The 15453-nt window shown below is 50.5% G+C and overlaps 1 protein-coding gene and 1 long non-coding RNA gene across 3 annotated transcripts; one reads left to right on the top strand and one right to left on the bottom strand.

Annotated features, from left to right (window-relative positions):
• Positions 1-115: 115 nt before the first annotated feature.
• Positions 116-1568, bottom strand: LOC135290756 (uncharacterized). The gene is made up of 2 exons (XM_064404708.1): positions 1505-1568; positions 116-1256 (listed from the first exon to the last, which is right to left on the bottom strand). Exon 2 carries the CDS (start codon positions 1186-1188, stop codon positions 154-156), a length of 1035 nt encoding a protein of 344 aa, XP_064260778.1. The 5' UTR covers positions 1189-1256; positions 1505-1568; the 3' UTR covers positions 116-153.
• An 8917-nt stretch (positions 1569-10485) lies between these two features.
• On the top strand, positions 10486-15044 carry LOC135290973 (uncharacterized). 2 transcript variants are annotated; one of them, XR_010353813.1, is made up of 4 exons: positions 10486-11190; positions 12031-12197; positions 13186-13306; positions 14397-15033. It is a non-coding gene; the product is annotated as an uncharacterized LOC135290973 (long non-coding RNA). The 2 variants fall into 2 exon arrangements; XR_010353812.1 differs by having other exon boundaries at positions 12031-13306; positions 14397-15044.
• Positions 15045-15453: the final 409 nt, after the last annotated feature.

Genomic DNA, 15453 nt, shown 5'->3' with positions numbered 1-15453 from the left:
GTCTGGGCTGTGCCCCTCAGTTCAAGGGTGCAGCCATGGTGGAGGCACAAGGGCAAGGGAAAAGACACCAGAAGGCTGAGGAAGCAGTGCCCAGAGATTGTGTGAGGGAAACAACAGTTTATTTCATTTTTCTTAAATAATTGCAAGGGCCCTTTAGTTTTGTTGGTGGGGGGATTTCTTGCAGGTAGAGGGAGAGTCCTGGGGGTCAGGGGCTCTTCTCTTGGGGGGATGCCAAGGACCAGGGGATCCGGGCCTGCTGCTCTGGGCAGAGGGACCTGCCAACATCACCATCTCCTGCTCTGGCTCCTCCTGGGGCTCATCCTGTCCTGTGGACATGGTGACACTTGGGGGGTGGCTGTGACCCCTGGGCTGGGCAGTGTCTCCTGTGATGGCTTCCTCCTCCACAGAGACTGCAGAGCTGCTGCTGGCTTGAGTCCCCACCTGAGAGCTAGAGGAGCTGGAGCTCAGGTTGTTGGGGCTGGAGGAGCTGGAGGAGGAGCTGGAGCTGGAGGAGCTGGAAGTGCTGCTGGCTGCTGGGCTGTCATTCTCATCTGCGGCAGCGTGAGAGTGCAGCAGCCTCTGGGCCCCTGAGCTGCAGTGTCTCACAATGATGTCGATGATGTCCTGGATCAGTGGCACAGTGTGTTCCTCCAGGATGCCCTGCAAACTCTGGATCATGATTTCCTGGTCTGGCCCATACACACAGAGCACATACCGGATGCAGCTCTCTGCCAGCCACCACCGGTCCCCGAACATGGTCTCCGTCCTTTGGCGCAGCCAAGTCCGCACAGGGTCCAGAAGTTCCCGTCGCCGACGGAAAAGCTGTGCCCAGACCTCGGGCAGGACACCGCCGACAGCTCTGGCTGCTGTCTCCTGAGGAGAAGAGGGATGGGCCTGCACGGGGCCATGGGGGCTGTTCTCGTCCTGGCCACCAGGAGCTCTCCCTGCTGAGCTCCTGGCCACTGGCAGCTGCTCAGGGGCTGTGATGACAATCTCCAGAGACTCTCCTGCATTGTCAGAAAACCCGACAGTCTCTACTGCTCTTCTGCAGAGTGGGCACACAGGATTTATCTGTGCCCACTGCAGGATGCAGCCCCGGCAGAAATGGTGGCCACAGGGCTGAGCAGAAACCACCTCATCCCAGGTGTCCTGGCAGATGGCACAGTTGCCATCGGTCTCTGTGGCCATACTTGGCCTCTGCAGCACATGGGGAGAGCTGAGGATCAGGAACTGTTCTCTGTTGCTGGTGTCAGACCCTGCAAGAGAGGGGAGGAAGGAATGGCCAGGCTGCTGGAGAAGGACACCCGCCATGGCCGCCCTGCAGGGATGTTTCGCTGGGGGGATATTTTCCTGCACAGCTCACACTCTGCTGCGAGCACCCACAGTGCCTGGCTGCCCCTGGCTGGGGAAACCCTACTGGTTGCTCTGGGACTGGCACTGGGACCTGCCAAGAACAGGCACCACCCAGCACCAGAGAAACCTGGATTGATCCTCCACAACTCACAGTCACGCTTGGTAGGAGTTCAGGCCAGAGACTGACTGGCCCCATCTCTGCCCACGTCTGAATATAAGCTGGGAGGGACGAGATGTCACAATCTGCCTCTCGCTGATGTCACCCTCCACCAACAGACAATGTCCTCACCAGTGCATTGTTGAAGATTTTTTTCAGCTTGAGGAGTTTTTGCAAGACAATGGCCATATTCAGCCGATGCACAATCCAGCCTGCTGGTAACAATGGATAATGGACACGTTCACAGACAATGCATAATGGACATATTCAGAAAACAGGGTCAGTACATCCTTGAGAAAGATACAAGAAGTCATCAAGACTCAGCAAGTTTGTCAGAAAGCTTGAGAAAGTGAGAAAAAAGAAGCAAAGAGTGGGCCAGATGACCACAGCAAAACGCGTGAAAAATCAGATTATCCAATCAGCATTCTATTTTAGAGTGAACAGCTAGGATTAACCAATCATGTTAGAGACACATGGACAGTATAAACTTATTATAAATATAGACTTTTTGGGATAATAAATTCGGCTCCAGTAGATCATGTTGATCATGCTGTGATGTCCCATTCCTGATCCTCCATACCACAGTGCATGTTGTCAGGAGAAAGATGGAAATATTTTTTCTTGTTTTCAACTTATCTGTGTTGCTCTGCCTTGGCCACCTGCACCCTGTGTCTCATCCCCGCTGCCAAGGTTTTCTGTGAGGAGGGGAGTGGTGGGACCAGTCAGCATGGACTGCCTGTGGGTGGATGATGCCTCCTCCTGTCACTGCTGTTCCCTGGGCAATGCTGGGATTTGGAGAATCTGGGTGCTGGTGACCAGCCCTGGGTGAGAGTCTCCCACGCCTGTGGGTTGTGTCCCTGCTTCAGGGAGAAGCAGGAAGGAATTACTTATTCCAGCCCCATCCACTCCCGCTGGCATTTACCCACAGTGCCAGGTCCCTCTCCACTTCCCAAGAGCCCATGTTTCTGGAATCCAGTGCCTTTGTGCTCCTCTCCAGCAGGAGGAAGGAACCTCAGGAAGGAGCTGGAGTTGCTGTCCCAGCAGAGTGGGGTACAAGGGCCAGAGGAACCCTGTCATGGCTCTGGACAGCCCAGGACCCATCACCACGTGGGCCATGCTGTGCCATCATCCCCTCTTGCCTCTGGCTGTTGACATCCCTGAGAGTCATCAGCCCAAGCAGTTCTTTCTTCACTTGGAACTAATTTCTCCTGGTTTGAGGCTTGGCTGGTGTGAGGCAAGGATGCTGTGTGCAACCACCACGTGGCTCTGCCTCAGGGTGCAGAGATCTCTCTTCAAACCTGTGCACAGGGAGGATGTCCACTGACATACTTTGGTGCTTCACAGTCCATGTGGAAGAAGATGAATGTTTGTTCATCAGGACTTCTTTGTGTTGTTATGGGGAGGGGTGTTTTCTCCTTGCTTGAGTAAGTACCTCTTAAAAAATGCAGTTATATTCCATTTCATTTGGAATTGGGCTTGTAACGGTGTAAATATGCAGGCAACAGCTGGAATTCCAGAGTACCAAGATATTCCCTCCTTCCTGGGGAAACTAAGCCCACAGATACTCCAGGAGATGCATTTCATGCTTTAAGAGGACTCTTGCCCAAGGTATGATTTCATCTGGAGTTCCTTGCACATCTGTGGCCCAGAATATCCCCCCATTAACTCGCTGCCATGATCACATTTCATTTCTTTTTCTCTCCTGTCCCATGTGCCCTGAAATGATGAAATGACAGAAAGGGTGAGGATGGAAGAGACCTTTAGAGATCATCTAGTCCAAGCCCCCTGCCATGGTCAGGGACACTTTCCACTAGACCAGGTTCCTCAGACCTTTATCCAACCTGACCCTGAACACTGCCAATGATGTAACATCCTCAACATTCACAGGCATCCTGTTCCTGGCTCTCACTCGAGCTGAGGGGCAGAATTCCCTCCCTTGACTTCTTGGACATCCCTGTTTAGGCACAGGTACAGAGGGGTGTCAGGGCTGCAAGCACACAGTGCCAGCTCATATCCAGTGTTTCCTTCTCAAGGATGGCCCAGTTCTTCTCCACAGGGCTGCTCTCAATCCATCCATCACCTCTGTTGTTTTGCCAAGTTCTGGAATATGCCTTTCTAAAGAGGAGGAATTTCACACACTGGGAAAAAAAGTTACAGGTCTAAGGAAAGGAGGCTGAGCCAAGTGGTGGCATTGAAATACAGGTGGGCTAGACATTCCTCCTTGATGAAAGGAATGGTTTGCAGGTTTGGGGTGCAGAATGTAACATTTGGGAAGGAGAAAAGAGCACAGAAATTGAGGCTTTCAGCAGCTGCGAGGTGGCAGTGTTAGAACACGCAGCAGCTGGGGGAAGCCATCTCTCTCTCATTCAGGTTCTTGCTGTGTGGGAAGGTGCTGCGAGCTGTGGTGGCTGCACTCAGCCTTGGCTGGGAGGATGATCTGCACCAGGGGAGAGCAGAAAGCTGCCACGGTGAGCAAAACATGCTCAGAACACTGCAATGCAGAGAATGATACTGCCCCTGAAGTGCAAAAAGCTTGAAAGCATATAATTCCATGCAAATGCACTGTGGTACAAATTTTCTCTTCTAGAACATGCCCTTTTTGTATTCTGCAGATTAATTGTCTGGTTTTTTATAGAATACATGGGGATTTTTCTTGAGGTTTGTGGGAGAACTCTCAAGTTTATTTTTATTTGCATTTATACAGATTTTTTTATTACTCTTTTTTGAAATATTTAGGGAACAAATATCCAATAATTTTTTTACTCCTTTGGAATATTGTGATTAATATTCTTAGGAAAAAAAAACTTGTTGAACAAGTGTGAAAACACAGAGAGGGGGAAAATAGCATAGAAGTCTTTTAAAACAGGGCATATAACAAGGACTGCAGAAATTAGTAATTCCTCCGAGGGTGAGTTCTTCAAGAACTGTCAAGATACTTCCTTAAATCAAGTGAAATGTGACCTGCAGCCATGCAAAGTACAGCCAAAGCAAATGAAAACCCTTTGGAAAAGAGGGAATTTTGCCAGTGATATCAATTGCCGGTATAATTAAGGGATACCCATCCTCCTTGCACTGCATTCCTCAGTATCTACAGTGTGCTTTCTTCCAATTTCTGTGATGTGAACAAGCACCTGCAGTTGCTTTGCCATCAACTTAAGCTCTTAGAGAAACACCAAACACCATAAATGTTTTTTGTAGCTAAGCATGTCTTGAGTTTCCCCAATCTTCTACCAAGCAGAAAGGAACCACACAGTTACTTCTGCTGATGTTAATGAAGGGTTTCATGAAAGCAGGTGTATGAGAGCATTGCATCCTAAAACTTCCACATTCAAGAAAACACAAGTGCACTTAGAATAAAACATGAAAATAGCAAAGCATCAGAACAGGATAAAAAGAAATTACTAGATAGGAAGTGATGTAGGAAAAAAAAAAAAGACATTTTTGATACATCTGCATGTATTTGTAAGCTAAAACAGAAAAAAAAAAAGGGAATGAAGATTTTTAAATTGCACTGTGCAGAAGAGACACACGGACACCACTGTAAACACAGCTGAGAGATTCAGCTTAGAGTTGTATTAGAGTGGAATCCATTCACTGAAGGTTTCTGGTGCAAAGATTGAGGAAAAAAGGAGAAAAGTTTAATTTCTGAAAGCCATTTAGAGTCCTGGAAGCCTTGTCTAGAGATCTATAAAGCTAAAGCCTCAGAAAACCTGAACCTATAACATCCCCAAATGGATTGATAAGGTATGGTGGGCACACCTCTGCTGTTTTCAGAGTCAATGAAACTGACAATGAATGTCTGGGAATTAGGAATGCCAACCCAGATTTTATCTCCATTACTCTAAGAACACCTTAATGAGGCACTTCAGGAACTGAGCACTAACATTTTCACTCTGCTCTATTTACTTTGCATTTGAATACAGGCTGGTAGGAGAAGAGATCTGACTTTAATTTCTCCCCAAGTTACCTGTTGCACTTTCAGGTTAGGAGTACATGTAAAATGCAGCTAATCACTCCATCTATCCATGAATGTTCCACTGCTGAACTGACACACAGAAACATCCTTTTTCCTCTTTGTACCTTCCCAAGTGGTGTCTTAACTAGCAGGAGATTTGTGTAAATCACACAGAAAATCACCAAAACTTTTGAAATTAACACTCAATTCCATGATAAAAGCTTCTGAGAAAACGCTTGACAGGATCACTGAACAAACTGAAACTCGGAAGAGAAACATGCATTTTAGCACTGATCAAAGGGAAAGAAAAAGAAATGCTGTAAAATTTCCAAGTGGAAGATAAGGAGAAAGCCAGGAAGCACAGGAAGAACAAGGCCCTGTCAGATGAGCTGTGGAAGGTAACTTTGTGCCCCAGCTCTGTCAGAGGACGTTCCCCGTCATTGGTGCAAGCAGCTGGAGACAGAAATACTGCTTGATTTGGGGGCCACAGTCTTGGGAAGTGCAGAGGTGGTTCAATAACGTGACATGAGGGAGTTCCCCCAGAGCAACTGGGATGCCTGAAAGAAGTGAACAGCTCACCACAGCCTGGCCCCTCGGCTGCTTTTCCTTCTGACCCTCCTGGGGAGGCTCTGACATTTCCTCTTCCCTGATGGAAGTGCAGCTGCTGCCAAGGGAAACGTCCCCATACTGACTCAGTGTTCCCTTTGCTTCCCAATGTCCCATCTGCTGTCCCTGTCCAGGAGAGCTGCTCTGCACGGGAGGAAGAGACCGAGGGAGAGCCTGGGAACATGGGAGGCTGCAATCCCTCCTGATCTAGTTCTGTTTGTGGATGGGTACAATTAGACTTGGATAGTTACAAGTGTAGGGATATTTACATACATTGACTGATATTTGTATAGACATCTGTCTATGTGTATTGTTATATTGATGCATGTAAGTTGATCTGTTTACATCTGTAGTTATATTTACATACTTGTACAGTTGTGTAGCTGTGTAGTTTTATTGCTGGGGTTGTATGGATTTTTTTATTGGTCCACTGATATTTGTATATTTATAGATAGGTTTGATATGTGTATATTATATATGTCACATATGTAATGAAATATGTAATACATATCTGCATCTATATATTCTTATGGATATATATGTATTTACTTCTACTTAAATATATATGGAGTTGCATAGTTCTAAAATTGTATTTATTTAGTTCTGGATCTGAAATTCTTTAGAGAGGGATATTGATGTTTCTGTATTTGTATATGGGTTGTACAATTGTAGTAATAGGTAAAAAATTTAATTGTTATACTTCAATTCATATTTGTGTACAGTGAGTTGTACAGAGTTGCAATAAAATATTTTTTTTAACTGAAGTTGGTATTTGTATATATTTACAAAGCACAATTCTCGCAAAAAATTACATTTTAAACTTAAATTGATATTTGCATGTTTATACATTGGCAGCACAAGTGTAGCAATTTAAAACAAATTTCATTTTTAAACTTAAGGTTTTTTGCATACTTGTACATTACTAGTGCAGGTGTAACTATTTGCAAGAAATGCAGTGTTTCTATTGAAAGAAGTGTAGATTTGTGCTGCCCAAAGCCATGAGCAGATGGAAATGCTGCAGGATTGGGCCATGGCCAGCACATGCCCCACCTGCACTCAGGCTGGGCACGGGCAGCGCAGGTTTGGGATGGCAGCAGAGGCACACGTTGGCTCAGCACTGGCTGCCAAGGCCTGCTGAGAAAACTCCGGGACTCCACTGAGAGAAGAACTCCAAGCAGGAGCCACCTGGAGAGGACAAATCCACCCCCCATCCCACGGGCAGCTCTTTAGGAAGAGCTCCAAGTGTCCCCCTGAAGCTCATCCCAGAGCCCAGAAGCCAACAGGGATCCTGAGCCAGCTCCGCTGCCTTTGGCAGCACTTGGGCAAATGAGCTGCAGCAAGGGGGAGGCAGCAGTGACTGTGACTGCTGCAGGCTGGGGATGAGGGAAGGGCCATGGACACAAGTGCTGAGATGCTCCAAAATCCAGAAGGAGGCTGGAGAACTGGGAAGGAACAAGTTCTGAAGGCACTGAAACGATGGAAACCCCTTGTGTGAAGTTCCCTGAAGGAACTCCCAAGGACATGGATGCTATAATAAGTAGTACCAGAAGACACAAATGCAGTAACACCAGGAGATGGTCTGTATGACCCACAGGCAATGGCTTAGAAAAAGACCAAGCCTATATTTTATATCTTCTGTTTATTATAGTATCTATATTAAAATATATAATATGTAGTATATAGATGATGAATTACATTTATCATAAATTCATATGTGTTGTGTGATACATTTTGATATGTTTTGATAAATATTTTTATTTCATATAGTTTTGATATATTCCTCCAGCCTGGAGAGTGAAGATGTACAGCAGTCCAAAACCTTCTGCCCACACAGCAGTCAGCCCCGGCTGTGTGCATGCACACCCACCCACTGTCCTTGCTCTCCTCAGCACCTCAGGGCTGCTGTTTGCACAGAACTGGGATGAATTTAACTCGACAGAGCCACAAGTGGGCTGTCCAGCTTGTCATGAACACTCATGTGGCAAGGAACAACACAGAGCTCTTAAATCACATTATCACATGTCCTTTCATTCCTGCTGGGCACTGAGGAACTCTCAAAAGCACCAAAGACACAGAGAAGAGGTGAAAAAACTGGTATCATGCTACTGCTGGTATCCTCATGGAGGAAAATCTGTTGGGTTTCTTAAGGTTGTAGTTTTCCAAAAACTAGGAAAAAATCCTACTGCTCAGCACCAGTAGCTCAATTGTGAATGATTTTCTTGACTTGGCAAAGCTAGGATGTCAACAGTGGACTCCGTCCTTGGTTCAAATCACCTGCCCTCACCTGCAGACAAAAGCACCACCACCAGCAGAAGCTACATCACTCAATTTTCTCAAAAAGCTGGGTAACATTTTTGAGAAGAAAGAAAAACATGTCAGACTCTGTGGATTCATGACAGGACTCTGTGAAACAGTTGCAAAGCAAAGGGCAGCAGCTTCTCTCTGGGACACTCCTTGTGCTCCAGGGCAGCCGGGGCTGTCCCAGCTGCCCAGGACCCGGCGCTGCGTGGGCTCTGCAGAGCTGCACAGCGGGGAGGCAGCTTCGGGCACCTCAGCCCCTGGCCAGGAGTGGCTTCTTGCTCTGGAGGGCTCCCTGGGGGCAAATGCAGACTGCTGGCCTTCTGCTCTTGGCCCTAGCCTGGCCTTGCAGGGCTAATCCTGTTCCCTGTGTCACAAAAGTTCCCAGACTGAAATTTGTGCTCCAACATGACAGCCCCAAAGTCTGTGGCGTGTCAGGAAGCTCAGGAATGAACCTGCAGGGCTTGGAAAAGCTGTGCGTCCCCCAGAGCACAAGCAGTTCTCCAACAAGACTTCAAGGCTGAGGGACAAAGCTTCCCCCTTCAGCTCTCCACAGCAGCTCTAGGGAGTCTCTCTCCATTGTGAAATCTCCTTTGTCAGTCTACAGTGACAAGAGCTGGCTGCAGGAGGCATTTGCATTGGAACTCTCCCCAGATGGGGGGAAGAAGAGGGGATTCCTGAGGAAAGAAAAAGGCAACACTGTTTGGGAAAACACCAGCATGAGTTCACTACAACTCCAGGCCAGAAATCCCTTGAATAAAGCAGCATCCATCCATGGGGCAGCACTTTAGCTTTGAAATCAATCTGACAAAACTGCTGCCCCTTCCTGCTGCTGTAGCTGACTCTAAAGCACGAGAAATGTGCCAACTCTGCCAAAGACAGGCAGACATGGTGAGATAAAAAGAGCCAGTCTGCTGAAAAGGAGACCAAATGAATGTTTTCTAATGCCCCCTTCTCATCCCTTCCCCAGCCAAGCCAGAGCAATGTCCTTCCTCTCTGTCACCGATGGTGACCCAGGCACGGGATGCACAGTGGGGACAGAGCCCGCAACTGCTCCCAGTGCCTTCGCCACGGGCTTCCATTGCCCTGAAATGCCGTGCCGGGCGCTGCCCTTCCGTGCCGTGCCGTGCCGTGCGGAGCCCGGCCAGCGCCGGGAGCCGCCCCGCCCGCGCTGTGCCCGCGGCCCCGGCTCTGCCGCGCTCGTCCCCGCCAAGTCCGGCCCGCGCCGGGGCCGCGCTGGGCGCGAGCGCAGCGCCCCCCTCCGGCCGCGCGCCGCCGGCGCAGCCGCGGCCGTTGCGCCGCGGGCGTTGCGGCCACAGGCGGCGATCGGAGCCATGGCGGAGCTGCCGCTGCCCGCCGGGCTCAGCGCCAGCGCCTTCCCCGCCAAGCTGTGGCGCCTGGTGAACAGCCCCCGCGTCCGCTCCGTGCGCTGGGACAGCCGCGCCCAGGGGCTGCTCGTCGACCGCTCGCTCTTCGAGCGGGAGCTGCTCAGCCCGGGCGACGCCCACGGGGGCGGCGAGGGGGTGGGGCCGACGCCGGACTCCTTCCAAGCCACGCACTTCGGTAGTTTCGTGCGGCAGCTCAACCTCTACGGCTTCCACAAGGTGCCGAGCCGGGTTGGCTCATCTGAGCCCGGCGATGCCGGGGGCTGGCTCCACTTCAGGAACCCCAACTTTCGCCGCGACCGCCCCGACCTCCTGCTCCATATCAAGCGCCTGACCAGGGCCAACAGGCAGCGGCTGGCAGCGGGGCTGGAGGTGCGCAGCCGCCAGCCCAGCCGCTTCCAGCAGCTCCGCACGGAGCGGCCGCTGGCGTCCTTCCCTGCCGGGGAGCCGCCCAGAGCCGGTGAGAAAGAGTGGGAGCTGTGGGCGCGGAGGCTGGCGTGGGCTGTGGCCGTGGGCCCTGCCCGTGCTGGGGCTGCTCAGCGCAGCTGCCCTGGCGGCACAGGGGCTGTCCTTGGGCAAGGCAGCTGTGCCGGCAGGGCCCGGGCGCTGTGCCGGCTCTGCCGGGCTGCCGGGGCTGCGGGACGGTCCCGCCGCGGCTGCGCTCACCACAGCCCGGCCCGCTCGGCTGCAGCTGGCCCAGCCGTGCGCCGTGGCTGGCGCTGCTCCTTGCCTGGCCCAGAGCCCTGTCCCGGTCAAGCGCAGCTGGAGGGAGCCTCCTGTCCCTGTAGAGCAGAGGAGAAAGCACCGGGCAGTTGGGTTTCTGGCAGTTGCCTTCTGCCAAGGAGCAGCAGTGGGACAGTTTTCCCAGACAGTTGAACGAATAGGGCAGAGCTAATTAGACAAGGAATTGTTAGTTGAATAGCCCCAGAACATGTGGGGATTTTTTTCTTTCTCACCCTGTTTGGGAGGATGGGAGCTTTTGTCTTTCCTGATAGAAGTACAGTTGCTGCCAAAGGAAACACACCCAAAGACCAATAGTGACGCGGCCTTCTCTTTGCTTCCTTTCTTCTTCCCTCACTGCTACACAGTGCTCTCATACCAGGACCTCACTGCTGCCTCACCTGAGGGTTTACAGCTGCCTCCAGGCCCTTCCAGGCTAAGCGCAGGTGCTCAGGAGTCTGACCTTTTCCTGACATCTCCCAAGAAAGTCTTTGCCTCATCTGGATTTCTTGGGGTTTCATCAGAGGAACCAGGCACCAGCAAATTTCATCTCAAGCGTGAGCTCATCATTCCGCTGGTTCCCATAGACTGCAGATGCCGCCCTGGGCTCACGGTTTCTCTGCGTCCCATAGACCATCACAACCCTTCCATGGCCTCTCCAGAGGGAAGCAGCTGCACATCTTCAGAGCAGTATTTGCCAGCCTGCAGTTCATCAGGTAGGGAAAGAGTTTCTACCCTTGCTTTCCAAGCAGGTCCTGGTTAGTGACCCTTTAAAGAGTTTTCCTGCAGTGCTCTATCATGGGTAGATCTCAAGCGAGAATCGGGTAGAAAGTGTCAAGTCGCCTAGGAAGAGGGATCTTGAAAACAGAAGGATTTTCTGCCAGCTTTTCCTGTCCTTGCTGCAGATTTGGAGGGTGTTCTGGGCATTTTCCAGACAGCCCTTCTGTAGGGGTACAAGGGCAAGGCAAAAGATATTGCCTAACAAGTCATCAGTGTTAGGTGCACTCCCCTCTTTCTTTGAATGAAGCCAGACTAGGATGGTGAGAGGATATTGCAGAGGTTTAAGACTGTCTGCCCTGAAAATCAAGGCAAACCACTGAAATGAGCTCTGCCTGCCCTAGAAGAGTTGGAGCTGCAGAATACAGCCTCACCCACAAGGCTGGTTTTAGAAAAAACTCACAGTTTAATTTCAGCATGTGTGTCTGAAGATCTGGGCTCTTCCTGGGTGAATCCACTTTCTGTGGTCTTTTGTGATGAGAAACCAAATGTAGCCAAATCCCAAAGCTGCTGGGAAGATGCAAAAGGCTGTGATTATAAAATGTGTGTGTGTGTCTATATCCCTTTTACAATCCATGCTTTAATCTGTGTACATGTGAATTAGGATAAATATTTTTTAAGAGGAGAACTCACTCCCCCAATCCCCTGGCAAGTCTGAATACATTTCTGGAACTGAGGTTGCTCTGTGCTTCCTGTGATGTTTGATCCAAGGCAGCACTAGAGCTCTGTGTCCCAAAGCCACATTGTGGAGCCTGACCAATGTGTTTGGATTCTTGCAGCCACCCCAGGCACTTCAGGCCCCAGCGCTCCAGCTGGCAGTGCTGGTTTTGCACCATGGACAGCCCCCAGCTGGCTGTGGAATACTCCTGGGGAAGAGGAATTGCCACCACCGGATCTGGACATGGTGCTTGAGACGCTGGAGGAGATGTTTTCTCCCTCTGCTCAGGTAACTGCATTGGACAGGGAAGAAAAGGGCTGGGAGCTGAGAGCTTGTGAATGTTGTTGCATGGCTGAGAAGCAAAGGCTTCTTGAGTTCAGCTCAGTGAATGGACAGGAAAAGATTTGCTTGGTGAAACAAGACTTCCTAAAGAAGAGGGAATGAAAAAGTCTCCCCCTGAATAAGGATGAAGAGGTGTGAGCCTGTGTTGGTCAGGTTTGGGTGCCTGTTTTCCTGGGAAGAATCCCTCGTGCAGGGGTGTTTGTGGTGAGGAAGTGGAAGCTTTGTAGGTTCTAAGAGGCTTTGTTTGGTGGGAAAGAAGAGAAGAGTGTTTGGAGAATTGCCAAGTGTCCCGTGCAGGGAGGGACATGCCAGAGGTGCCTGTTCCAGCAGCAGATGTGGGCTGTGCCTCTTTTGGGTGGGAAGGCCAAGGCAAAGCAGGGCTGGGCTGCAGCTGCTGCTGCTGTGTGAGCCCTGCCGGGCGTGTGGGCGCTCCCAGAGCCGTGTGTGGGGCTGGGCTGGAGCTGCAGCTTTCTTGTCCTCTGGGTAACCTGGTGCCTGCAGCCCAGTCTCCATCTGGGAAATCCTCAGCTGGGCAAACTGGCCAGTCTTGCTGTCCATGTTGCAGAGCTCAGTCACCTTGCTCTTGGGCAGCTCTGTGGGAAGAGATGTGTGTTCCCACGCAGTCCCTGCCAAGCTGCAGCCTGGATGAGACTGCTTTGCTCAGGGTTGTGGAGGAGGAGCAAATCTCTGTGCCAGGACTCCTTCCTTAGCAGCCATTCCATGTGTTCAGTGTCACCCCCACGTTCAACACTGTCAGCTTTGACAGCTTTTGGACTGTGTTTGAGAAGTGAAATTGTTTTGACTCTTGAATGGCTTTGGGGCCCAGAGTTCTTGTTAGGAACAAGGGATTAAGAGTGTGAGGCATGGAGTTGTTGGACCAGGTGTTTGGTGTAACTGGTGAGAAGGGTTTCTTCCTTTCTGTTTCTCTTTCAAGGGGAATATTAATGTTGCCCCAGAGTCTTCAGGAGGGCAGCCTGTGGACAGAGCTGAAGCAGAAGGAGCTTTGCCTGGCACCAGGAGGTGCGGGAACAATTCCCAGGAGCCCGAAGAGCTTGGTAAGGACAGAGTCCCCCTTGGTTTAGAGAGGTGTGAGATGGCTGCTCCGAGCCTGCCTCTGGCAGCAAGGGAGATGAGCAGAGTTGAGCTCCTGTCTGCAGGGCTGGTGCTTCCTGGTGCCTTTAGTTCAAATCCTGCACTGGCACAATCTCCCCGAGCCCTGCCCTCCACGCTTCTCCAGAGGCTCTGACACTGAGTCCTCTGCTGTGGCAAGGGAGGAGGGAATAAAGCTGACCTTGTGGAGTTGTGTCACCAACTCGGGTGTCCCAGTTTTGTGCTGATGTCCGTGGATAAATTTGCTGTAGGGTGTCAGTGCTCTGGAGGCAACACTGAGTGACTCTTGAAGGGAGAGAAAAAAACCACAAGAAAAGGTCAGTGTAGAAGTCTGAGCTGTTTGTCTCCAAGCATTAAATCAATGTTGTACCAGTCTGCTGGTAGGTGTAGTGAGATACATTAAAAATACAAGCAGCAGAAGCTCTGAGGCCAAGCAAATCATCAGTCACAAATCCAGTAGCTCAAGGAAAACCTGAAATTACCCCAAATTAGTGAGAACTAAAGGAGAGATAGAGCACTTTGGATCTGCATGCTTGAGCAAAGCTGCTGCAGCCTGCAGGCCTGCTAGGAAGTTCTTTCCCTCCCAGCTGTTCATCCCAGAGCTGGTGGTTGTTTTGGAGGAGCTGTTGCTCACTGCAGAGGGCAGGTTGCAGACGGCAGGGAACGGTGCTGATTCATAGCTCAGCTTCCAGCAGCCCTGAGCTTCAGCCATTTCAGTGGGGACTGAGGTCTCTCTGTCAGCACAGAGAAAGAACAAGGCTGGGCTTCTTTGTGGCAGCTGGGGCTGCCTGTGTTTCCAGCTCTCATGGGTGCCCTTTGCACTGCAAGGGTTTTGACTTAATTGGGATTCTTCAAAACTTCAGAAATTTTCAATGCTTGGATGGATTCTGACTCTTTAAAGAGCAGGCTTCAAATTGCCAAGTGAGACTCTGCCTTTCAGGCCATCTTTTACAGTCTTTGACACAAGGACAGTGACTTCCAAGAGGAAAGATGCACAGAGGCCAATATTGACCCAGTGTTCCCTTTGCTTCTCAGATTTCCACCTAATCTACCTTGCCAGGAGGGCTGCCCTGCGTGAGAAAAAGGATCGGAGGGAGAGCCTGTGACCATCGGGCAGGTGGAATCCCTCCATTTATACATAGATTTATAGATTTCCATAGTTCTATTTATATATCCTTGTAGTTACATTTATTGATTTATACAATCCTATTTATATATCCACATAGTTATATTTGTAGGTTTATAGAGAACATATATATATATATATATACATCTATACAGTTAAATCTATATATAGTTTTTGATGTGATAGAATTATATTTATGTGCATGTAGTTACATTTATAGATTTTAAAATTTACATTTATATACATAGAGAGTAATAATATATTTTTAATATTTTTATATTTATAAATCTGCATCGATATGTAGTTAGAGTTATATGGATTTTTAGATGGATAGATTGATGTTAGTGTAGGTCTAGGCAGTATTTTTACCTCTTTCCCCCTCGGCTGCCTTTTTCACCTCTGGCTTTTCCCCCTGTGCCCCCTGTGTCCCCTCTCCCTGGGCTGGGTCCGAGCTGGCGGCCGGGCCGGGCGCAGCAGCAGTTCCAGCCCCGGATGTCCCTGGAGCGCTGGGAGCTGCCGGTGGCCCCAGGCACTGTCCCCTGAGGAGCTGCTGAAGGACGGTGAGACTGAGGGGCCTGAGGGGGCTGAGGGGGCGGTGGCGCTGAAGGGACGGTGACCCTGAGCTGCTGCTGGGGCTGAGGGCTGTGGGGCAGCCCAGGGCCATGGTGGCACTGAGGTGACAGGCAAGTGGCACAGGCTGAGGGGGTGGCGGGTCTAAGGGGACGGGATGGGTCAGAAGGGACTGAGGGAGGTGAGAGGACTGTGAGGGGCTGGAGAAGCTGAAGGGGGCTGGGGGTTTGGCGAGAGCATGGCGGGGCTGAGGGGATGGAGGGGCCAGCAGGGAGCACAGAGGGCTCCGGGACTGCAGCTCTGCCAGGCCTTGGAACCAATTCCAGAACCTCCACTTTTGCCACAGCTGCAATGAAGACCACGAGGACCGCCGGAGACTGCCGGGAGCCAGCAGGG

Source organism: Passer domesticus, chromosome Z (genome assembly GCF_036417665.1).
Source record: "Passer domesticus isolate bPasDom1 chromosome Z, bPasDom1.hap1, whole genome shotgun sequence".
Taxonomy (NCBI): domain Eukaryota; kingdom Metazoa; phylum Chordata; class Aves; order Passeriformes; family Passeridae; genus Passer; species Passer domesticus.
This window is presented reverse-complemented; position numbering and strand designations above follow the sequence as displayed.